General features: G+C 43.0%; 1 protein-coding gene across 3 annotated transcripts in view; it reads right to left on the bottom strand.

Moving 5' to 3' along the window:
* Positions 1–24,567, bottom strand: part of CYTH4 (cytohesin 4) — a 48,993-nt gene that overhangs the window by 12,790 nt on the left and 11,636 nt on the right. For 2 of the 3 annotated variants that reach the window (XM_066596306.1, XM_066596307.1), the window contains exons 2-9: positions 21,720–21,793; positions 19,246–19,310; positions 19,104–19,170; positions 17,232–17,350; positions 15,412–15,492; positions 12,992–13,104; positions 6,807–6,955; positions 4,626–4,740 (exon numbers count right to left, since the gene is read on the bottom strand). In XM_066596306.1, coding sequence (XP_066452403.1) covers positions 4,626–4,740; positions 6,807–6,955; positions 12,992–13,104; positions 15,412–15,492; positions 17,232–17,350; positions 19,104–19,170; positions 19,246–19,310; positions 21,720–21,793 — 783 coding nt within the window. The remainder of the gene's footprint in view (positions 1–4,625; positions 4,741–6,806; positions 6,956–12,991; positions 13,105–15,411; positions 15,493–17,231; positions 17,351–19,103; positions 19,171–19,245; positions 19,311–21,719; positions 21,794–24,567) is intronic. The other variant, XM_066596308.1, reaches the window with a different exon arrangement.

The following is a 24,567-nucleotide window of genomic DNA, read 5'->3' as shown; positions in this document are numbered from 1 at the left end:
GACGTAAAACATGCCAGAATTGCAGATTTTTAAAATCATACCTCTAGAAAAAAATGTATTAAAAGCAATCAAAATAATATATATGTTTCCAAAAATTAGATAAATGAAGACTAGAGCTCATCACAAAAAACAGGCCTCCCCCCATCCTGCGGTGTTACAGATTGATGGAAGATAAACTTTAATTTACCCATAGTCAACATATTTATCTTGCTGAGGCTCCTTTAAGCACATTACACCCCATCCAGTGGGTGGCTTGCTTCTGGGTGGTAACTGGGCAGGAGGTGACAGAAGCCGCAGTGTCCGGAATTTATCTTTTCATGAATACTATTTATGTAAGTGCCACTTTATGCTATTATTCTGTTCGCCTCCCCGAAACACGTTGAGCTTATTGCCATTAAAGTGCATCTGGCATTACATTCTGAGCTTGGATCTGGATTCACTTTTGCCAGCTTTACACTGCCTATCTGATTTTTCTGAGGGAGTGAAGCCATTTTTTTCACCTAGATGTCCCTCCCTTCACTGTAAGTACCCTTTAAATCTATCGGAGATAATCCTTGATATTCTTCATCTTCATTCCACTGAACGCCATTTTTGTTTACTTTTCTTTAAGCATTATATGTCAGATCCTACCAATGACAGCTGGACACCTAAGTATGAAGTAGCAATTTAAAGCTTTAATCCCTTTCCTCCCCATGACGTAAGGGTACGTCATGGGAGCGGGGTACTTCCCGCAAAATGACGTACTCTTACGTCATAGGGATAGCGCAAAATCATGACAGATCTCCCGGCCTCCCGCTGCAAAAGCGGGGGCGCACCGGAGATGCGCCCCCCGCTGTTAACCCCTTCCCTGCCGCGATCTAAGTAGCACGCTCCCTCTGTGACTTCAGGTGGTTCTCGCGATGCTATCGCAGAGAGCCCGGCTGGTTGCCATGGCAACAGGACACCAGATACCGGCGTCCTGTATTGTCATTGCCTATGATCGCAGTAATAAGCGATAAGGCATTGCAGGAGAGAAGTTCTGCAATGCCTTATCGTAGCGATCATCGGTGGTATGGTGTAAGTCCCTCAGAGGGACACAGATGGTGTAAAAAAAAACTAAAATAATGTACAAAAATTTAAATTGCAAAAAAAAATGTAAAAAAGCACCCTTTTTTATGCTTTTTCTCATATTAGCATAAAAAAAAAAAACAACAAAGAAACGCATATTTGGTAACGTCGTGTCTGTAAAGGCCCGTACAATAAATCAAACACGCTTTTTGTCCTGCACGGCAAAAAGCGATAATAAAAAGGGATAAAAAAGCCGTATGTACCCCAAAATGGAACCAATAAACACTACAGCTCATATCGCAAAAATAAGCTCTCACAGAGCTCCGTCCATGGAAATACAGAAAAAGTTATAGGGCTTTGAATGCAGCAATTTAGAAAAAAAAGGATTTCCAAAAAAAGGGTTGTTTATTACAGAAAACTGGAAAAACCTAAAAAAAATGTAAGAATTTTGGTTACGTTTGGTAACCGTACCGTCTGGCAGAAAAAATGTAGTGTGTCATTTATGCTGCATGATTAACACTTTAAAAAGAAAAAAAAAATCTATGGCAGAATTGATGCATTTTCTCTACTTACGATCATAAAAAAAATGATAAAAGTTTTACAATATAGTCTATGTACCCAAAGATGGCACGATAAAAACTACAGTTCGCCACACAAAAAACAAGCCCTTATACGGCGGCTTCGACGGAAAAATGAAAAAGATATGGCTTTGAAAAATAGAGATGAAAATCTACCAAAAATTGATCCTAAACGCCAAAATAAGCCATGTCCTTAAGGGGTTAAAGTTTCTGTCTTCTCCATTGCTACATCCATGGTGCTCAGAGGTCTCATGCATCAAAAGTGTCTTTCACAGAAAGTGTTCTTGTCGTTCATACAGTAACAACCAGAGCTCAGCTTTCATTTTATCAATAACCCTATTCCCCACTCTAATTATGCATAAAATGGCCAACCCCTTTAGTGGAGGGCAGGTCCCCACATGGTATTCTCATCCATCAGATCAGCTTTAAAGAGTGCCATTCTTTCTGAAGGACCTGAAACGTCTATCCCTTATAGGGAATCTATCAGCTCGAACACTCTGTCCAAACTGCAGGCATATAGAGCAGGAGGAGCTGAGCAGATGGATATATAGTTTTATTGGGGAAAGACTCAGTATAACTTGTATTTTATTCATTTACATCTCTGCACATTCTGAGCTGAACAGTCTGGTGGGCGGAGCTATCAGTGATCGACAGCTATCTGTAAATGACTGTACCTACAGGGTTAGCTGTCAATCACTGATAGCTTCGCCCAATGGACTGTTCAGCTCAGAATGTGCAGAGGTATAAATGAATAAAATAAAAATTATACTGAATCTTTCTCCATACAACTATACATCTATCTGCTCAGCTCCTCCAGCCGCTATAACATGATGCCTGTGGTTTATAGAGCATGTTCGAGCTGATAGATTTCCTTTAAATAGTCATTCCATTGACTTTAGTGGCATCTGCAGGTCTGGGAAGGATAAACGTTTCTCCTTAAAAGAGCACCAAGTTGGCTTAGGGAGCCTTATATAGGCCATGCAATGCTCCTTGGGAAAAACATATGCAAATAGGGGATGGAAAATACCTTCACTGTGCTACTTAATGTAAGGTCCCTGTAAGTCAATGTTTGACCTTTCAACCGTCCTTGAAAACACAAGTAAGGATAAAGGCCAAACCAAAGTCTTGTCCAGAAAGAAAAGACACCCACCAGCAGACAGGCAGTTTTGGAATGTTTGCCCCCCATCAGTGCACAGCAGGGTACTGGTTGGCAGGTTAACTCCGTTAATGTGGGCCAGTGGGATAAAGCTTCTCTTCAAAGAGAGAACCAAGTGGGCTTGGGAGTTTTATATAAGCTGCAGTCTTATATAGACCATGCCATGTATTGCAGTGAAGCTGTAATCTATGTAGTTCCCCCACAGATCATAGCCGAATGCCCTGTGACACATTTAGTCACATCCCTTATACACGTTCCTTCCCCTTCTGACTTTCCCAGTGATCTGTCTTTAGTTTTGCAGTGCATTTCCCAACTATTTTTTTTTCCTTTTAATCAAATCTGGGATCTTTCATGTTTTTTTTTTAATATCCAATCCATATTTAGGCAAGAATAAAAACTCATGCAAACGCCTCTCATTCAAAGCAGAATATATAATAATGGCTTTAGAACCATTTGACCAGCACCCAGTGAAAGTTATAGGCCCACATTCACAGGCAGTGAATGTTGCGGAATTGCTGTTGAAATTCTGCATCGTTCACAATACAAGGCAAGTGAAGATCTGACAAATCTTCACACATTGCAGATTTTTTTTTGCTGTGGGAAAACATGAAGGTCTTCAGTAGAATAGCGATTTTGTACGTGGTTTTACACGCAGAAAATTGTCGGCAGAAACCGCAACCATTATAACCCATTGGCTTCAATGAGTTTCGTTTTTGTGCCCACATTTCTGTCGGTTAAAAAAATATGCAACATTCTCTATTTTTCTTTTCCTGCGCATTTGCGAACCAGAGGCCCCATAGGAGTCTATAGGCACACTTGTCTTGATCAGCGCAATTTTGCGGTGTTAATAGTTAACAGCAGGGACTAATTATGCTAGCCTTCCTACTGAGTAAGCTGGCCCGCTTACTAATTAGGCTGCCCCGCTTGTTCAAACATGGCACGGTTGGCCCGCGCCAATGTGAACAGGCCTGGCTGTGCATAAAAGTACAGTAAAGGAGTGGTTACGCTCACTAGAGGACGTAATAGCATTCCCTTCAGAGCACAATCACATCATGCTCTCGCGAGCGTAATTACGTCACGTCCATCTGCAGTAGGCCAATATTTGAAAAGAGCAGTGGTTTTGAAATCTAAAACATGTCTATTTTCTCCATAAAACCAATAGAATTCATGAAATCTGCGCCAAAATCCACAAATAGAGTTCTGCTGTTGATTTTTAAGTACATATACAAAATCGGCAACAAATGTTGCAAAGCTTGTTAACTTCCGCAGAAACACAACAGAAATTCCACGGCAGAATTTCCCCAGCTCAGATGTCGTGTGTGAAGGGAGCCTAAACCTGGAGATGGCCAATGAACACAGCGAACATGAAAGCTAGCGATATACGGATGTGGTACTCTTTGCACATTCAGGGATATTAGATCAGTGTGTAATTTTGGAAACAGGACATTTACATTCCTGTGAAGAAATAGGAAGTGAGACGACGGGTATTGCTGGAATGCAGAATTATTTGCCAAAAAAACGAGAACTAAGACCCGTACATTTTGACGTAGTTACTTTTGTGGTTTGCTTACAATTCTCTGTCCATAGTTTCAAAATGAGCTGATCTACACAAATCGTATACCGCCATCGATGTCACCACAGACGGTCCGGGAGCTCAATGCCTGGCTGATAATTAAGTGAAGTAAAAAACAACCCGCGCTCCTTTGATAATTAACACACAAAGAACGTTGGGCACTGATAGGTTTAATTACATAAAACTGAAAACCTCTGTGAAGCACCCAAGTTGTTCATGGCAGTCACATGTATAAACCACCTGCCAATAAGCAATCGGTAAAACAACTTACCTGTTTTGAGAAGCCAACCCTCTCGTTGTGGTTTTTGGAAGGCAAGTGTGAGTTCCCAAGCATCTTCATCCTCAGGAAGTTGAAATGGCTCCTTTTTCAGGCTCTCGTACATATCCTGCCATAAAGAACAAATAGGTATGGAGGTTCTGTAGAGCGAAACATGAGTGTATGCGCAACTATGCTCGCCACTATGGAGCGTAGTTGTGCATGAAACAGGATTTTCTTTTTTATTGGGCCATTTAAAGTGATAGCGAGTTAGAAGAAAAAACAACAGGAAGATTGGTCCTATCTTTCCTACACATAGTTAATACTACCTGCAAGAAAGCTATAGCAAGTCCCATTTCCTCATTAGAAAACACAACCATTGAAATCAATTGCATCTGGAGTCGTAGCCACACTCGACCTATCAAATTGACTATAATGTGTGCCATAATTTGGCATAAGTTTTAGCAGAAACCTACACCGTCTTAGAGCTAGTGTTGGTTTCCTCATGGCGCACGGTGGTGTCGCCAAATGTGATGAATATATTAAGAGGGGCAAGCCTCTTAAAAAGTTTGTGGAATATAGCTCGACCTAGGAAATTCTGATCTAAGTAAATAAACCCCCCACGGTGTTTATGCCCTATGCTTAGTATATGCACTGAGACAGCTCCCAGAAAACATACCAAACTAATCCATAGGGCCCCATTCACCTTAAACATGCCAAAAGAGTGTACTGTTAGTCTGTTATACATCAGTATAAGTGTTTTTTTTACTGTCGGTGACTAATACCACCGTTCCCTTTTCCCTGAACAGAGCAGTAAAGAAGAATCCCCAGCGCAGATGTGAAAGCACTCTAAAACATACTGTTCTCTGTAGGAGTGTGCGCACACTGAAGGTTCCTTCAGGCCGCTTTTACACAGGCGAGAATATCGCGCAAGATATGGATGCTGCAAGACACACAGAGTGTGCACGAGTTTGACCCCATTCTATTGAATGGAGTCTAGAGATGAGCGAACATACTCGGCCACGCCACTTTTTCGCCATGATTTTCGAGTACTTCCGTACTCGGGCGAAAAAATTCGGGGGGCGCCGTGGATGAGTGGGGGGTTGCAGCGGGAAGTGGGGGGGAGAGGGAGAGAGGGCTCCCCCTTGTTCCCTGCTGCTACCCCCGCTCCGCCACGCCTCCCCCCGCCCCCCGGCGCCCCCCGAATCTTTTCACCCGAGTACGGAAGTACTCGAAAATCGTGGTGCTCGATCGAGTAATTACTTGAAACGAGTACGTTCGCTCATCTCTAATGGAGTCATATACATTAGCAGTTTTTCGCAGCATGTCTTATCTTTGGGTGTTCCTTCGGAACGCCTCGCCAATTGTTTTCAATGGGGCTGGAAAAAATATTGCATGGCATGCAAAGTGCACGAGAGTGTGATGCAATGTGAGGCTTCCCATTGAAAACAATAGGAAACACTTGCTGATCCTCCAGCTCTACTTCCCTTAAGTGATAGAAGGCATTTTTGACATAAAAATGCTTTGTATCTGCCAGGACATCATACATTTCCGAACGCAATATCGCCTGTGTGAAATTAGCTTCATATGGGCATATTTGTGCGCGCAATACGCCGAGAAAAGAACCCATTGATTTCAATGGGTTTGACTTAATTTCCTTTTTTTGTAAGTGCATTTCATGCATGTACAAAAAATGCAGCATGCTCTACTTTTAAGCACATTTGCGCACCAAGGGTCATCATAGAAGTCTGCACACGCGCAATGCCAATCTGGATGCGCAGTATACTGAGCAATTCCGCAGTAAAAACAACACATCTGGAACTTAATAGGCTAAATAGCCATTTAAATCGGGGTATGATTGTGTCCTCCATGCAAATAAACACCTCTGCGCTCACAAAAAGTACAGTGGTTTTGTACATGCTGATACACGCGCAAAAAAGACTCGTTCATAGCTCAAATAGGTTGTACTAAATCGCGCACAATTCTGCGTACACTTGTGGGAAGGACCCTTACTGAAAAAAGAATCACGCTGACAGACCGAGCGCAGAATTCCAGGGGTGACAGTGCAGGAGCGGGGAGCTCGATACGTATACCAAGTACACCGCTAGACTCCTCAGTCCCTGTCCTATCAGCACCATGGCTTTGTTTATGGTTCATATGGGATGTGGCAGGTTCCCATTTTTGGAGCGTACTTACAGTCAGCAGCTCTGTGGGTAGGTCTCCGCCTGGATGCACACCTTTATGTAAAGATATGAAGTTCTGTAGGTCAGGCTTTTCCTTTACACTTGGGTTGTGTAAACTGGTGTTTAAAATGATCAACGAGAAGGAAACAATGTAGCAGCTGTCTGAATGTACAAGAAATATATATTAGATGAAGGAATTGAGGGGAACATAATTTATGCTGGAGCTTGACTACGTGTACCGGTGGATACAATCCAACGCAAGCCTTCCAGCCTACAGTTGGTGTATGGGGTTGTTCACCATGTTACATTTTTTACTTTCGGCACAGGAAAATCACCAAATTAGGCCCCCTGTCCACAGGCATTGTGGTATGCCGCAGCGAATCTCAGGTCGGCCTATCTGACAGATGACCGCGGAGAATCGTGGCAATTCGCAGCATGCTGCGAATTGCCAGCCATGAGCGGAGAATCGCAATGATTCTCTGCTCGTGGACACAGGGACGGCGCTTTCCATAGCACCGCTATGAAAAGCTTCAGCCGGCGTGATTCAACGGCGATTTACCGACGGCGAAATCACTGCTGTGGACAAGGGGGCCTTACCCTTGATGTGTGCAATTGTATATCACACAGGAAAATATGTCATACATAAGCCACCATGCAAAAAAAACAAACCAAAGATATACAGTGTGGTAGACTTTTTGCAGTGGGCTACTATATAAGAAAGTGTAGCAGGTTGCTCTTTGCAGTACAGTAAAATAAAAGGTGTGCCGGCATATAACTGACCAGTGGATGCTAAAGCAACCTTGGCATCCTTAAAGGGGCTTTCCCATTTCTTAAAATTGCTCCCTAGTCACACTGTACTTCCTGTAGCTGACCAGGACATGTGACTACTGCAGCCAATCACTGGCTATAGAAGGTCACTGCTGTAGTTAGTGATTGGCTGCAGCAGAAACCAAGAAGTATAGAGTGACTATGAAGCAATTTCAGGTAATGGAAAAATTCCTTTAAGGTCTGTTGGGCTATATGGACTTTTTTTTTATTATGTCAGCCAGTAGCATTTCCTGGTGTATACTCTAAATGTTCACAATGAATTTCATTGGCTAAATATAAAATATTGGTAATATTGTGCCAATATACTCAAAAATGCACATACTAGTTGCACAACATGTGGATCTAACAGCAGATGTGTGAGTCTTGCCGCAGAATGAGCAGTAACTATATACAATGGCACGGTAGGCTTATGCCCATCTGAAGCATGCATACAAGGTATGTCATAAATGCCCGTTAAGTGGGACTCCCGCATTGGGACACATTGGGATAACAGAGATCCCGTAAAAAAAAAGCTGCTCTTCCATACCTTGTGCTATTTGAACGATGGTCCAGGATCCAGGACTCTGAATGAGTGTGCACTGGTGGTGAGGATTATCTTCCCTTTTACACTATAAGGTGGAAAGTGTGCTGTGATCTATCTAATATTTGGGACTGTAAACAATGCAGCCGTACATTGCTTTCCTCTCACTCATGACAAGGCGAGTGGCCACAATATGCAGTTGTGCTCCATAAAATTTGCAGATGGGGGATGTATGGACTGAGCTGTGGCAAACAAAAGGGGACTGATCTAACATATACATCTTAGCCTGATGTGGGGTGGTTTGTCATCAAAACAGCTCTGCCCTCTTGTGTGTGCGTTATGTAACTACACGCTGTGCTTCACACTCACTCATCATCACCATAGCATCTACATGGTGGGTGACGGAAAAGCAGCCCAGCACCAAACTCTTATGAATGGGGTCTAAAAGAAAATTTCTTAGTTGAACACAGCAACCAATCACAGCACTGATTTCATTTCTTATACTGCTGATGTTAAATGAAAGCTGCGATGTGATTGGTTGTTAAGGGCAACAAAGACTTTCTTTTAGACAGCTTTCATAACAGTGTGGTGCCGGGCTACTTGTCCGTGGCGCACCCTGTATAACAAACTTCGTGCCTCACATCATCTACATCCACACAAGTGGCATGAAGCCACCTCTCTCAATCAAACACACAAGCCGACATTGTAATGGTATTGTTTCTCCTTAGTGAGAGCACGTAGAAGGTGTGAAAAGGCTTATAAGACCATTCATGCTCCTCTGGGAAATATGCAAATGAACGATAGGACAGTGCCTCTACAGCACCACCTATTGGAAGGCAGCATTCCTGCAAGTTAACATCAGACCTTTTAACAAGCCTTGTAACAATGACCGGGAATTGTGAACCAAAGCCAGAGTCTTCTCCAGAAGGAAAGGGTAGCCATATACAGTCAGCTGTTTCAAGGTGTTTGCCCCTCATCAGTGTGTAACAGGTTTCTATCTTGACTAGTGAAAGGCCTATTGACAGGAAGGCCAGGGTCAGGAAGGGTATCATTTCTCATAAGGGAGATTACCTAGAATGTGAATGACTTAAAGGGCCATCCATGCTCCTCTGGGAAATATGCAAATTGAAAGAAGGAAAAATACCTCTGCAGCGCCGCATACCACAAGGCTTGTTAAAATGTCTGACATTGACTTCCAGGAATGCTGCCTTCCAATAGGTGGCGCTGTAGAGGCAGGCATTGTTCCATCTTCCATTTGCATACCTCGTAAAATGTACACTTTTTCAATAATCATCTATTGATGTTCTGCGACTTGATTGAACAAATTCCAATCTAAAGTCCTGTGAAATCCTGGTACGTCCTCCAATATATAATAGGAGGAGTGCATCTGTAAGACTGTATAACCTCATAGCGACGGCCAATACGCCTTATTACTGACTCCACTAACGGCTGTAAATCTAAACATACATATTTTAAGGTGGTGGTTCGGCTGACTTCTAACAGCCAGGCTCCTGTGCTAACTGTCAAATTGGAAGAAACCTCAGAACCTGTCAGTTCAACCCCTTACATACCACAACCAATAGCAACTACAGAATGTAAGCAGGTGACAGGGAGAGGGATCACAATTGCAAGGTACCAAAGGGTTCCCACGGCAGCTGGAAGCCTAACAAAGACCTTCATGTCTGCCATGTAATTTAGCCTATTAGACCCCGCCTCTGGCAGAGTCTAATAGGCTCCTCTCATAGGCCTACTACAGTGTTCCCTAACTCCAGTCCTCAGGAACCCCCACAGGTCATGTTTTTTCAGGATTTCCTCAGTATTGCACAGGTGATAAGATTTCCAATGGGGAAAAAATATGTGACATGCTCTATTTTTGTGCGCACCCGAGGCTCAATAGAGGCAATCTATCTGGGTGTGCAATTGCGCATCCTGTCAGCACAAAAACGTGCGTGTAACTGTGTGATTTTGCTATGTTATTTGCTAACACCGGGGACTAATTAGGCTGCTAAGACGGTTCAAAACCGATACAGGTGTTTCCAGCGCTGATGTGAATGGGCCCGGCAGCGCAAGGAAGTACAGTAAAAGCAAAAACATGTGATAGCACTCCATTGAGAGCGCAATCACGTCACGCTCTCACAAGCGTTAATACGTCACGCTTGTGTGCAGGAGCCGTACATCGGATATTCTGACTGATTACGGTAGCATGTGGCACATTTTGCATGTTGCGGTATGTAATTAGCCGCACAGCCATCAAACATTCTGCATTTTTAATACAACCCCTCAATTACTGTTTCCACAGAGACCATTTCATCAGACAGGATGTGCAGAACATCAGCACCGCAGACCACAAAGTGGCGGAGGCTTATCAAATCCTATAGCGAGATACACCATACTTACAGTTATCACAGAATCATCACATCGAGACCCTCATATATCAACCAAGAAAAGACGCTTTGAGGCATTGCATCGTAAATCATAAATTACGGGGTCAAATATATCATTGCATCATTAAAAAATATATGTTATAAGCTGCAAACTATGCGGGTAGGATGCCCATCGGCAATGTTAGATGTAGTATTGATGGTTTATGCTCATGTGTTTCTCTGAAAGCACACAAACTGGTGGTTAAATGAAAGGTAATGTCAGTGGGAGGGAAGCAGATCAAATATCCCATTTCCAGCTCCGTACTGCAGTCTCCACAATGATTCATTATTTTGGATTCTCTAATTAGCTACAAGCATATATATCATTAGCAAAAACAGAGCAAGTGACATTGTCAATGGGAGCTGCGTCTGCAAATCCAAGTGCCGGCCACTACACAGGAGTTGGAGCAGTGGCTTCTGCTCTGACCCCGGTGTAACCTAGCACTGACTGCTGGCACTGCCCGGAAGACTACTTTTTACCCCTTAAGGACCAAGCGTGGTAAATATACAGCACTCGGTCCTGGGCTTTAATCCCAGCCGATAGCAGAAGAACAGCACAGGATTAAAGCCTCCGCTTCTGCAATCAAGCAGAAGAAGTTCAGGTCCTCAGCTGTCAGACACAGCCAAGGACCTAGGGGAAAAGGGAGCACTATGTACTAAAGAATAAAAGTATTACTTCCACTATGAAAAGGTGACCAGACATCCTGATTTAGGCGTAACAATACCGCTTTGAGACCCTGTTTCCCGCTTTCCCCCAGGGTCCCAAGCGAGACACCCTTTTGCCCCACTTTTCGAGACGCCGAGTCACCATGAAGGTGATTATCCGCTGCGGCTCCCTGGCTGGTAATCACTCACTGTTGCGGCAAGATGCACACATTGATGGCAGTGTGTGCACCCAGGAACTTCCTTCCCTGAACTTTCCTCATTGGTTCCACAGGAGAAAAGGGAAGGAGGAGTCCAGGCACACACACTGCCATCAGTGTGTAAATCCTGCAGCAGTGCTGAGAAAAGGAAAAGCGGCGCTCTGAAGACTAGCAGAAGGGTGAGTATATGGGTTTCAGGGGTCCTAGCAGACCCTGATCAGCTCTGTTAGTGACTATTGTCACTACAAGGAGATGTTTTCCCCTGTAACTGGGGCTCCTATGGAGGCTGCTCCTATGGATGCCCCATCTACAGTGGAAGAGCAGATTCAGACGAACATTGCTTTCTCCCCTTATGCGGCCATGTTAATCACGGCTGCATAAGGGGACAAAACGAAACCCCTGATTTCAATGGATATCATTGGTTTTGTTTTTACTATTGGAATTCTCCCTGTTAATTGTACTGTGGAGAAAAAATAGAACTTGCCCTATCTTTCCCGGACATAGTGAATACTACATGCGGGAAGACCTGGCAGATCTTCTCGCGGTTATCTTCAAACTCCTGTGCTCTGGCACAGAGTTTGAAAAGCTGGTAAACAGGAAAACCTTCCCTCATTCAGGCGCAACTACACTCCGTGCCGGTGAGCATAGTGGCACCTACACTCATCTGAATAAGCCCAAAAAGTAAAGGAAAAAAAAGACCAAGTGAATGACTCCCAGAGGTCTTATATGATGTCATGGAGGTCATAGACGGTAAAATAAATAGTTACAAACATAAATTTACAAAAATGACAGAGTAAAATAAAGAAAAAATATATAAAAAACACCCTGGTCCTTAAGGGGTTAAGGTGTTCATAAAAGGCAACTTATATATAGTTCTAGGCCAGGGTAACAGCTTTTTGTCTTGGTTTGTGCAGCATTGTAGAGGTCACTTGCATGCGAATATAAAGCATTATAATGACATATCTTGCATGCATCCTACAAAAGAGACAAAAAACGGCCAAGCACCATTTTGGAGGCTATTTCTCAAAAAATAAATCAATGAAAGGAAAGAAACTTGCTCCCCTCATGACCCTGTGCAACCACAAAGTATACCACACTTACTATGATACCGCTCCGGTATAAACCAAGGACTAGGACAATGCCATAAAGTGAAAAAAGCCAAGACATGTGCTTCCCACTGGTTAATGATGATGTGATGGACAGTTAGATAGATATTTTCTAGTCTCAGCAGATGTAATAATTACCATTTATTATAAATTAAAACTATCCAAAAAGACGTATTTCGGAGCAACAGTGTCTCTTCAGACTTTTATATTTATAATAAATGGTAATTATTACATCTCCTGAGACCAGAGAACATCTATCTAACTGTCCATCACATCACCATGAACCGTTGGGGAGCCCATGTCGTGGCTGATTTCACTTCATGGTAATGTCTTTAATTTGACGATTATTTTCCCTCCTATCAGTGATTAGTTATAAATAATTACTACCCGTTCTGACCATGTAATCATATGTAATAGTGCTAATAATTATGATAGTCAGTTGTGGTTTGTTTGGTCACCTGTAGACTTGAAAGTGCTTGGGTTACACTGGCAGTAATGAGCTGAGAAAGACTCCATTATACGGTCAATCTTCTGTGCTTCTCCTGGTAACCGAAAACTACCAAGAAATCGTCTGGAAGAACAAATATTATGCAAATTTAAGTGTTATCTTTGGTCTTTGGCTACGACAGATGCGCACAAGCTTTTCTGCTCTGAAGGCCATATTATCAGATTTTACCAACGTGTGCAAGAACATTTAAGACTATTTCCATTTGAGGAATATCAACAAGTAGTAGCACTGAAATGTATCAGAAAAACGCAAGCTTGATGAATTTTCACAGTGAGGGTGATCAATGAGTGGAGCGGGTTGGCATGGGAGGTGGTGAGTTCTCCTTCAATGGAAGTCTTCAAATAGAGACTGGACAGACATCTGTCTGGGATGATTTAGTGATACTGGATTGAGTAGGGTGTTGGACAAGATGATCCTGGAGGTCCCTTCCAACTCTACCATTCTATATGAGCATGACAACAAGGATACATAATGACAATATCAGGAGAATCAGGGAGTAAGGACAAGGAGCTCTTTGTTTGGTGAGCAAGGAAAAAAGAAGCTTATCTCATAGGAGGAAGAGAGCATAGAAAACTGTCCACTATGGAGTGATTAGAGTATCACCAACCAGTCCCTATCTGTCATGCCACATAGTAGCAGTTGACTTTTCCAGGATCGAGATAGGAGGTTAGCAGCTAAAAGTTTGGAAAGGAGAGGCTGTGAAGTGGCAATTGTTAATCAAAACTAATTCGACTAGAGGATGCAAAAGCAAAATGAGTATTGGAAGTTGCAGTTTAATATGTTATGTCAGTGCTTAGGATTCTGGTAAAATGTATGTATTTTGAAATGGCGTTTACAGTTTAAAGAGGTTCTCCATGTTGGTCAATCCCTACCATAGTATGAGAATGCAGCCGGTAGAGCCATCTGTGATTGGTGAATTGGTTACTTTTCCTCTCCCCTCTGCTCTTCCAATCAAAAGAGACAGTCACGTGATTGACACCAGTGACGTTTGTCACGGATGGCCAATCCCCCAACTACAAATGGTGCAGTGATACACTCAATGCCGCCACTTTCAGATAGACTATGGTCTCAAGAGTTACTTGATAATAAGGGCTCATTCACATCAGTGGCAGGGGTTACATTCAAAACCTCTATTGCTGAATTACATTGATAAACCGGATGAAATAGTGCAGCATACTGTTCTGTTTTCTCCTATAAAATAATGGAAGCCCAGCGGGAAAACAAATAGACCTCATTATAGTCAATGGGGTCTGTTCGGCATCATTTGGTTTTGTCATTGACAGTTCTGTTTCGCCACTGGGTATCAATTTTCTGCTCCCATAATGGAGCGGGAAAATGGATCCCAAAATGCAGATGTGAACAAGGCAATTTCCATGCAGAAACCCACAGGAAAAATGAAGCATTACACATTGCCCATTCAAATTAATGAGGTGTCCAAGTGAAACAGGATACGTCCTCCAGAGCGAGAGGCAGTCTCTGTAGCCAATCCCCACTCTGACTAATAGGTAGGGATCCTAAAAAGAGGACCTTGCTCTATTAAAGAAGCTATCTGGAATTATTTAGATTTATTTCTATTAATGACTATATAATGGGTGGGGTTCTGGAGCTTAAATCCCCACTGATCACCTGATCGCTGCTGTCACTGAGGAAAGCGCAAGAAGTACATTGTGCTGACCATAGCGCAACAGCCCAGGTTGTTACTGCACGTGCAGCTGCCATTGAATTCAACAAGATCTGTGCCTGCAATATCAACCCAGGTTGCTGGGTTATGGACAGCACGATCTACTTCCTGCACTTTCCATAATGTTGGCTCATGGGTGAAGATTTGAGAGCCACACCTGTGCTGATCACCTGTCCGGAAGAAAGTAAAAAAAAAGTTCTAGACAACCCCTTTACCTAACTTGGAGCAGTTGAGATGTGGTCCCTGCAGCAAAAATTACAAGTTTATTACAAACTTCTGTAGCTGTAATGAGCTGCACCCAGACTACCTATAGAACCAGGGCAATATGTGGAAGGTTCTTGACTGCACAGCAAGAACTGAACCTCAACAGCATCATGTGAATAGACCCTTATAGGACATATAGTATGAAAATAGATTTACTAAATCAGACAAGTCTATCCTGCTGTTTAATAAATGTAGATTTTAAAAACTGAAGAGGCCAATATATGTATAATAGAATATGCTATGGAGTCAGTAAAATGAGATGGGGTAAAAAGGGTTACGGGATCAAGTGTGTAGGCCAGTCAAGAGCTGTATGTACGGAATCAAATACAGTAGAGCCCCTTTAAGTCTACGTATCAAGTTGAGAGCTACTAAAGTGTTGTAGCCTTGGCTGACAGTCAACAGTACTGATAGGATCAGCTTCTCACCTCAGAGCATCCACAAGACTGAGTTTGTTGAAGTTATGGCATTTCACGAAAGCCTTCAGAACCTGAATATTCAGTGACTCCCTGGGGAGACAGAACAAAAGAGAAAGGAAAGGAAGAGGAAGGAAATGGGATGGGGGCGAGAGGAAAATAACAGCAAAGGGAAGATACAATGGAAAACAAAGAAAAAAAATATAAGTTGATGACCCATTCAGATGTTACTATTACACATTCCACAGAGCCCAGTTTATCATTCAGACGCTTTTTTTATGCACCATGACGTACAATAATGCAATGGGTTTTCCTGCAGTGCTATGAAAGCCCACAGGCAATACATTGTCAAAATGACTGGTTACGTCCTCGACAGATGAGCGTGTAACGTAATACGCTTGCTCCTACGCAGTTATTTTTTGCACAGTGTATTTAGTGCTCATGCCTGCACCAATAATGTGCAGGGTAATCACCCCTCCCCTGATCTAAAAGACTAATTTGCCTGGTGATCACAGGTATGTGCTGCGTTTAGTGTATACTGACGTGGGCAGATGTGCATGTTTGCGCACCTCCCATAGTTCTCTATGGGGATCTTTTGTGTGCAAACACGCACAAGATAAAGCCGGTCCTATTTTTTCGCACCCTCAAAAATGAATGGCTCCTTTAGAAGACAGAACAGAACAGCGTCAAACAGACCCCGTTGACTATAATGGGGACCGCCTAGCCAAGTAACCTTCAGAGGGAAGAAAAAGCACTGCACGCAATGCTTTTTCTTCCAGTGTTTTGAGCCAGATCTACAACTGAATGTTCCAACGCAGATATGAAACCACCCTTAGCTTTGCTTCATTTGTATGTTATGAAACTACAGGAGGTGGACAAAAATATGGAAACACCGTATGAAATGCATGTCTTGAGTTATATGGGATTTTAAACCATATTTGAATAAGACATGTAGAGACCAATTATAAGTGGAGGTAATATGACACAGATGCTGCCAGGCCAAAGTGAACATCTGCCCGAGCATCAAGGTATCATTGGTCAGGGGTTTGACCCACTCAGTTGCTGTTACCAGCTGGTTCCCCAAACCACCCAGAGCAGGGCAAGAGGTGAAGTAAACACAAATTGGGTGGGGAAGCTCTCTGCCAAGCAGGGGTCACAAGGGCAGCTCAGTGCTAATGATTAAAATCCTGTGCATTTTGTACGGTGTTTCCATATTTTTGTCCCTCCCATGTATATATTCATTGTCATTTTAATTGCTATATTAGAATTAAAGAATAGTTCTAGTGCTCCGTGTACTTTCTATGCACAATCTAACATGCACAATCCCATTCTGGCATCCATGTTTGCAGTATTGGTCTTCTGCTGATTGTTTTAGCATAAAGCAAATGACAGGCATAGAAGATCAGTAATGAAAGTGACTGTTACTATTTCTGCAAATAAACCAATTTGTTCTGCTGCTTTGAACGGCCACCGAGCTGTGACATAAGCCCGTAACAGCAGCGCCCTGCTATGCTAATTGTCACGTGTACGATCACTTGTAGTTGTTTTTACTCTTGTAATTCATTATAAAATCTAATGGCAATTAAGAGATTATTAGCAGCGTTGCCATTAGGGTAATGTTCCCAAGGACAATATAATGCTGATTAAAATATGATTTATCCCACATACTATACTGTAGGGTAGCTATACGGATGACCGACTACTGATTGTGGAGCAGCTTGTGTCTGCAGATGGACTAATAGGGAAGTTGAGAGAGTTTTGTTAACAAAGAGTAAGCAAGTATCATTTATTCTTAAAGAACACACGCTGTCTCTGCTTTATCATATACTCACCTTTGTCCAAGGTATTCCCCTATGGCAGCCTTGCTGAGTCCTGCACCATTAAATAAGAAGTTTGCTATTTGTTCTGGTTCTTTTTCCACAAATTTCTTTGTAATTAGCAACTGAATTCCCTGGATGCCATATATAATTATGAAAAAAGAAATACATTTAATTATAAATATGTTACATAATATTAGAACATCTACTAACAGTAAAGGCAATAACTTCAATCAGAGACTCCAGCTTAGCTACATTATCTATTGGTAATGCAACAAACTTTCTTAGTGCCCAAACCTGGGGTATCAGCCTACAAGACCCCAACTTTTGTCTCTCACTCTGTTCAATCAGCTATCTAAGTGCAAGCAGTAATTGTTTGCAGTGGGTGCCTGTCATTCTTTCTGATAGATGCCATCACCATTAAATGAATCTTTTTAGTGCAGGAGATTCATTCATTTGAGCTCTGAATTGAAAACATTATTATCTACTTGGAAACAGTATAGGTAATCCATAAATTATGCCCCCCCCCCCCCTTCCCTGCTCCACATTCCTGCTGTACTGTGCTTGATATCCATTTCTCATCAGACTCTGCACTGATCTGGCATGCCACTTTAAGAGGATAAAATAATAGCCGATTTATTATAATTATTGATGAGTGAACTTTTGAAAAGTTTAGTTCAGTTGGTTCGTCGAATTTTGGCAAAAAGTTTTGTTCGGCCCAAATTTGTTCGAACCGAACCAGAACTTTACCAATACCCCTAAGAGGAGGAGACAGAGGTGTTTGAGTGAGCTCGGCTGAGTCAAACTGTCCAAGGTTCGGGTTCATGCTAGACCAAACTTTTAGCAAAGTTCGAATGTTTCAGTATACTCAAAACAAGTGTTGTTGAGTGAACCGGTGTTTTAGCAAAGCTCTACCCAAAACAGGGTTCTACTGTTTCGGTTTGCTCTATACCAGTCCTGAACACTGATGCATAACACTGTCTAAGAAATACACTCGCCTCAACGCAATGTATTTTTGCAATGAATGAGGATGCTGAGGTATACGCAGAAAGATAGAGCAACATCTATATTTTGGGCTTGTTTTCATAAGTGTGTTTTGCACAGGCTTTTCATGGATGGGTTCATTTTACGTGCAAGTTTTGTCCGTCTCAAACGGAGAGAGAACTTGCTCAAAAAATTCAGACTTGTGAAAACTGCAACTTCCAGCATACCCTAAAGGTCTTTATGAGGACAACCTCACAAGGACATATGCGCAAAAACACTTGTGTAATCGCAGCACATTTGCACCATGGACAATGCACATTTTTGTGCATATTACTTTTGATAGCTTTTGCGCTTGCAGGGCCCTTTCACATGGGTGCGGGTCACAAAAGGCTATTTAACTTCATTAGGTCCAGATGTGTTCTTTTTCCCGCAGAATTGTGCAGCGTATTGCATAATTGTGTGGGTATTGAGGGCATATTTGCACACCTCCCATAGACTTCATTGGGGCTATTGGTGCGCAAATGTGCACAAAAATAGAGCATACTGTGTTTTTTTGCCCACACGAAATGCACGCACAAAAACGATTGATGAGTGTGAACCATTGAAATCAATGGCTTCTATTCTCTGCGTATTGTGTGCGCAGATTTCGCGCACACAAAAAACAAACGTGCAGAGACGCACGCAAACAGACTTGTGTGAGTCCGCCCTTAGAGAGCTGGAGACATCACACCGCTGATCAGAGGCATAAATTGAATATTCCAGATCCTAATGCTAAACCTGTAACCAGGCTATGGCTCATTATGCTCCCCCTGTAGCTACACCCCGTCACTGGTCCAACAAGTCTGGATGTACTAGTAACATATTATTTAATTCCCTGTTATTTTCTACTTCTTTTATATTCACCTTCTCTGGGTCCATGTTAAATTTCCTACTTGCACTGAGCAGTTCATTGTCCCTCTGTTTCTTTCGACTATGAGAAAACAAATTAAAGCTTAGACTTAAAACTCTTAGTTTATGTCCAACCTACAGAGTAAATGCCGCTCACCTTAACTGCAGGCGCTCAAAATCGTCTATTTCAGCCACAATTTCGGTTATATCATTCTGTAAGTTCTGCGCACAATAATTGAGAAGGAAGACAAAGCAAAAGGTTTCAAAAGGAAAACAAAAGTCAATAGAGTACATATTGAATATGTTCTGTATTTACTACCTCCAGTCTTCAAGGACTCTCTATAACAAGGCTGCAAGTATATACTATTTACTGAGCTATAAGGCCTCATGCACCCAACAGTCGTGTACATGGAACCTCTATGGAGGTACTGTGCAGGGGGTCCCTGTGGTTCAATACTATTTTTGTATCTCAATAGGTCCAAAATTCTGCACTAATTAATTTTTTCAAAATAGATCATGCCAAGATATGAAGTAATCCTCTATCCAAAAGGATAGCAAATTACTTTTTTGATCTGTGGGGAGCCAACCACTGCCACCCCCTCAAAGTACAGGGTCTTAAATATTCCTGCATGAATGGATCGCCAGTTGCATATGTGTGTTGTTGCTCCATTCATTTCAGTGCGAGTATTGGAGATTGTTGAGTGCAAAACGCTCAATAATACCTGGCACTCCCATTGAAATGAATCGAGCAGCAGGACACATGTACGATCACCATTCCATACAAAATGTTATCCCTATCTGGTGGATCTTGACACGACCCCTTTACTATATTTATTGTAATCAAAGCTCCATTTTTCTCATTCTGTTGTAACAGACAGTTATAGTACTTAAGATTCTGGAAGCTTGCAGTCACCATTAGGAGGGGCGCAGAAGCTTAGCAGGGGCACAGGGGCGCAGGAGCTTAGGAGGGGCACAGGAGCTTAGTGCATACTATCTTCACACTGCGTTCCTATGCCTGTCTTAATATGTAGTGCACTAGAGTAAAATGCAACAAATGTATTAAGAGGTGCAGGGTTCTTAATAAAATTAACACATTTTTTGGCAGTCCGTGCATCATGGAATCAAATCTATGCCAGGTATAAGCTGGTGTTCTTTAAATTACTTAATTCACTTTAAGGGCTCATTCATATGAGGGAATTTGCACAGCTAACATTTAGATGAAGGAAATTTAGCCGCGCAAAAATAATAAATAATAATAATAATAAAAAAAAAATCGCACCTAAAAAGATAGGACATCAGCGACTGAATTTCAGCAACTTGAAAAAAGGGAGGAGGAGAGAGTTTAGCTGCACCCTTTTAACCCAGAAGCACTGTGTCCCCGTGAAGATGAAGGGCAGCCCCGCTGCGGGAACCCCTTTATCCCCAGGGTAATTCCTTTATCCCGCTGCATGGGAAACTCTTCACTCCCACTGAGATTAAGAGAGTCCCCACAATGAAGGGAAGCCCCGGGGATACACCCTTTATTTTCCAGGGGTTCCCTTCATCGCCGGGAACTCCCTTCATCTCAGCAGGGCTGGAGGGATTCCTCTTCATCTCTCTCTACAGCAGTGCATATTTTCAAACCCCCCCCCCCCCCCCCCGTTCAGCATGGAAAAATTGCAGCTGTAGTTTGGGACTTCAGCGCAGAAAAATTGTCTGTTCAGATGATTTTTCTGTAGCTAGAGTTTCGATTTTTTTTTTGCGCAGCTAACAGCTGCGTGAATTGCTCGCCCATGTGAATGAGCCCTTAGTTTAAAGGCCTTTTCACAGGGAATGATTATTATTAGAGATGAGCGAACGTGTTCTTAACGAGCACTTACGCACCCGGACACCGGCTTTTCCGAGGACTTCAGTGTTCGCGCGTAAAGATTCGGGGGGCGCCGGGGGGCGGGGAGAGGCGCGGCGGCGCGGGCGGCAGCAGCGGGGAACAGGGGGGAGCCCTCTCTCTCTCCCTCTCCCCCCCACTCCCCGCCGCACCCCCCCGCGCTGCCACGGCGACCCCCAAACTTTTTTCGCCCGAGCACGGAATTCCTCGCAAAGTTCGGTGTTCGGGCGAAAAGGGGCGGGGCCGAACACGTTCGCTCATCTCTAATTATTATTCAAAAATTGTTTAGATAAGCAAAAATTAACTATGTCAGTGTGAGGGCGCACACCCACTGGCGTCTGCGATTTTCGTGCCGCGTTTTTGCGGCGTTTTCGCGGCTTTTCCATTAATTTCCATTGACTTTCATGGGTGCATTAGGAGAAAAATAAGGACACATATGCAACTGACAGTTCCTATGTTAAAAAACGCAACGCAACGCAACGCAAAACGCCAGTGGACAGGAGTACATTCAATTCTAATTGCTCTGCAGAAAAAACGCAAAACGCAAAGAAAAAAAAATCGCCAGTGGGTGGGCGCCCTAAATCTGACATCCAACCATGTGTGTGCCTTGGCCATAAAAGTCACTGCAAACTGAATTCAATCGTAGTAATAAAATGAGCATGAAATTAAGAGTTTTATAGAGTAATACTACTATTGTGAAATATAAAGAAATAAAGAAATCAGGGGTAAGCAGTATTAGATGGATTCAAAATAGGGTACAAACACACTTTAATTTGTTCCATTAGCTCGTCTCGGGTTGGTGAAGCGATCTTTGTCTCATTTGACTGATTCATTGTGTTTCCTATTGAATGGAAACAAATAAATACTTTTAGAAATACTGTATATAAAAATATTCAAGAGGACATATTAGGATAATTTCACCTCGACTATAACGAAACCATTCCAGAGAAAGATACACTTCATTTGAAAGTTGCTTAAAGGGGTTGTCTAAGTTGTAATATCAAAGTTCAACTCCTTTCCCCTGCAGTAGCATACAATATAGCCATATACTCACCTCTCCCCATTCCCGCTGTGCTTTAATCCCCCTCTCTGGGCTGTGTTTAGAGCTGCAGTCCTGTCTGGTTTATGAGTTATCACAGGGGCTGCAGCCAGTAATGGAGCTCAGTGATCAATTGCTGAGCTTTGTTATTGGCTGCATGTCATCTGATGGAGTGCTATGTAACATAGCGCATAATGTACACATCATTTATGCTTCAGTAAAAATGGGTCATCAGGGCCCTTTGATCATACGCCTTTAGCCCCCTGGTCAACAGGGCCCTTATACTATCTCTTTGGTCCTAATCAACAGGCCCTCTCAATGAGTCTCCACATTTGCGTTGTTCCCTATTGACTATACTGGCGTCTGCCCACTGTCTAAGTGCCATTAAAGCACTTTAAAACATTCTAAGATAGTTATACAGGGCTTCTATGGCTCTAAGACAATTTTATGTACCAGTTTTGCAGGTTTTGCTGAACGTCCGGTTCAACTCAAACTAAGTTGGATAGAACCAAACTTTTTGCAACAGTCTGATGAACCAGCCAAACTGAATTCTCAAATGTTTGTTCATACTAGCTGCAATGAACTGCCTTCAACTGTCAGCTACTACCCCATACATGCCATCCATCTGTTACAAAAGCAACAAATACCCCTAAATAAGGAACTAAATGGCCTAAGGAGATTCTACCATCATACAGATGCAGCAAAGTTTAACTTGAGTGCGATAACTTTTTGCAACAAGTTATCTCATCTCAAGCCACTGAAAAGCCATGGTTATCTTATCTTAGGGCCACTCTTACACATGCGCTTTTTACTGCCAATTGCAGTACAACGCTCCCATTGATTTTAATGGGACCTCGCAGACTTGCTCTTGAACACAGCATTTATTTTGGTGTGCTTTTGCGCTTTTAAAGGCACATTATCACCTACCAGAATGATGGGGTGTGTTAAAAAATGCTGTAGAATGCAGTAACCTGCGTTTGAAAATGCAGATCAAAATCATGGTTTTACCGATGCCATGTGTGAGAGTGGCCTATCACACCAAAAATCATTGTAAAGCTATTAAAGGGGCAAATAAACTGCGGCATTGAACTTTTTTGTAGTGTATTACGTCTCAATTTAATCTTAGGAGAAGAGGAAAGGGGGATCTACGTGTGCTTGACAGGAGACTCTAGAACACCAAGGAAAAGCTTTATTAGGAAGCACATATCTATGCCAAAACAACACATTCACTTATTTCAAGTTAAACTTTGTACATCTGCCTTATTCTGCTGGTTAAGGGCCACATATTATTGGGATAGGTCCACTGCAGTATTAGTACAAACAGAAAAAAAAAACACAATAGTATATGTGACATTTCATTTCACAGAAGGGCTCTGGTACTTAAATGTTGCATGAAACGACACGCACAATTTACTATGTTGTGCGCAATACTCATGGTTAGAGATGAGCGAGCACCAAAATGCTCGGGTGCTCGTTACTCGAGACGAAATTTTCGCGATGCTCGAGCGTTTGTTTCGATTAACGAACCCCATTGAAGTCAATGGGCGACTCAAGCATTTTTGTATATCGCCGATGCTCGCTAAGGTTTCCATTTGTGAAAATCTGGGCAATTCAAGAAAGTGATGGGAACGACACAGCAACGGACAGGGCAGGCGAGGGGCTACATGTTGGGCTGCATCTCAAGTTCCCTGGTCCCACTATTAAGCCACAATAGCGGCAAGAGTGCCCCGCCCCCCCTCCCAACAATTTTTACTTCTGAAAAACCCTCATTAGCAAGGCATACCTTAACCAATCACCACACTACCTCCAACAAAGCACAATCACTGCCTGCCTGACACTCCGCTGCCACTTCTCCTCGGTTACATGCTGCCCAACCCCCCCCCCCGCACGACCCAGTGTCCACAGCGCACACCAAAGTGTCCCTGCGCAGCCTTCAGCTGCCCTCATGCCACACCACGCTCATGTCTATTTATAAGCATGTCTGCCATGAGGAGGAACCGCAGGCACACACTGCAGAGGGTTGGCACGGCCAGGCAGCGACCCTCTTCAAAAGGGGCGGGGCGATAGCCCATAATGCTGTACAGAAGCAATGAGAAATCCAATCTTGTGCCACCTCCATCAGGAGCTGCACACGTGGGCATAGCAATAGGGAACCCATGTGCCACACACTATTCATTCTGTCAAGGTGTCTGCATGCCCCAGTCAGACCGGGGTTTTTTATAAATAGTCACAGGCAGGTACAACTCCGCAATGGGAATTCCGTGTGCACCCACAGCATGGGTGGCTCCCTGGAACCCACCGGCTGTACATAAATAAATCCCATTGCATTGCCCATCACAGCTGAGGTAACGTCAGGTTTAATGCAGGTGGGCTTCGGCCCACACTGCATGCCCCAGTCAGACTGGGGTTCTTTAGAAGTGGACACATGCAGTTACAACTCTGTGTGGACCGACAGCATGGGTGGGTCCCAGGAAGCCACCGGCGGTACATAAATATATCCCATTGCATTGCCCATCATAGCTGAGGTAACGTCCGATTAAATGCAGGTGGGCTTCGGCCCACACTGCATTCCCCAG

Source organism: Eleutherodactylus coqui, chromosome 3 (genome assembly GCF_035609145.1).
Source record: "Eleutherodactylus coqui strain aEleCoq1 chromosome 3, aEleCoq1.hap1, whole genome shotgun sequence".
NCBI lineage: Eukaryota > Metazoa > Chordata > Amphibia > Anura > Eleutherodactylidae > Eleutherodactylus > Eleutherodactylus coqui.
The sequence above is the reverse complement of the archived record's forward strand: the minus strand, read 5'-3'. Positions and strand labels throughout refer to the sequence as shown.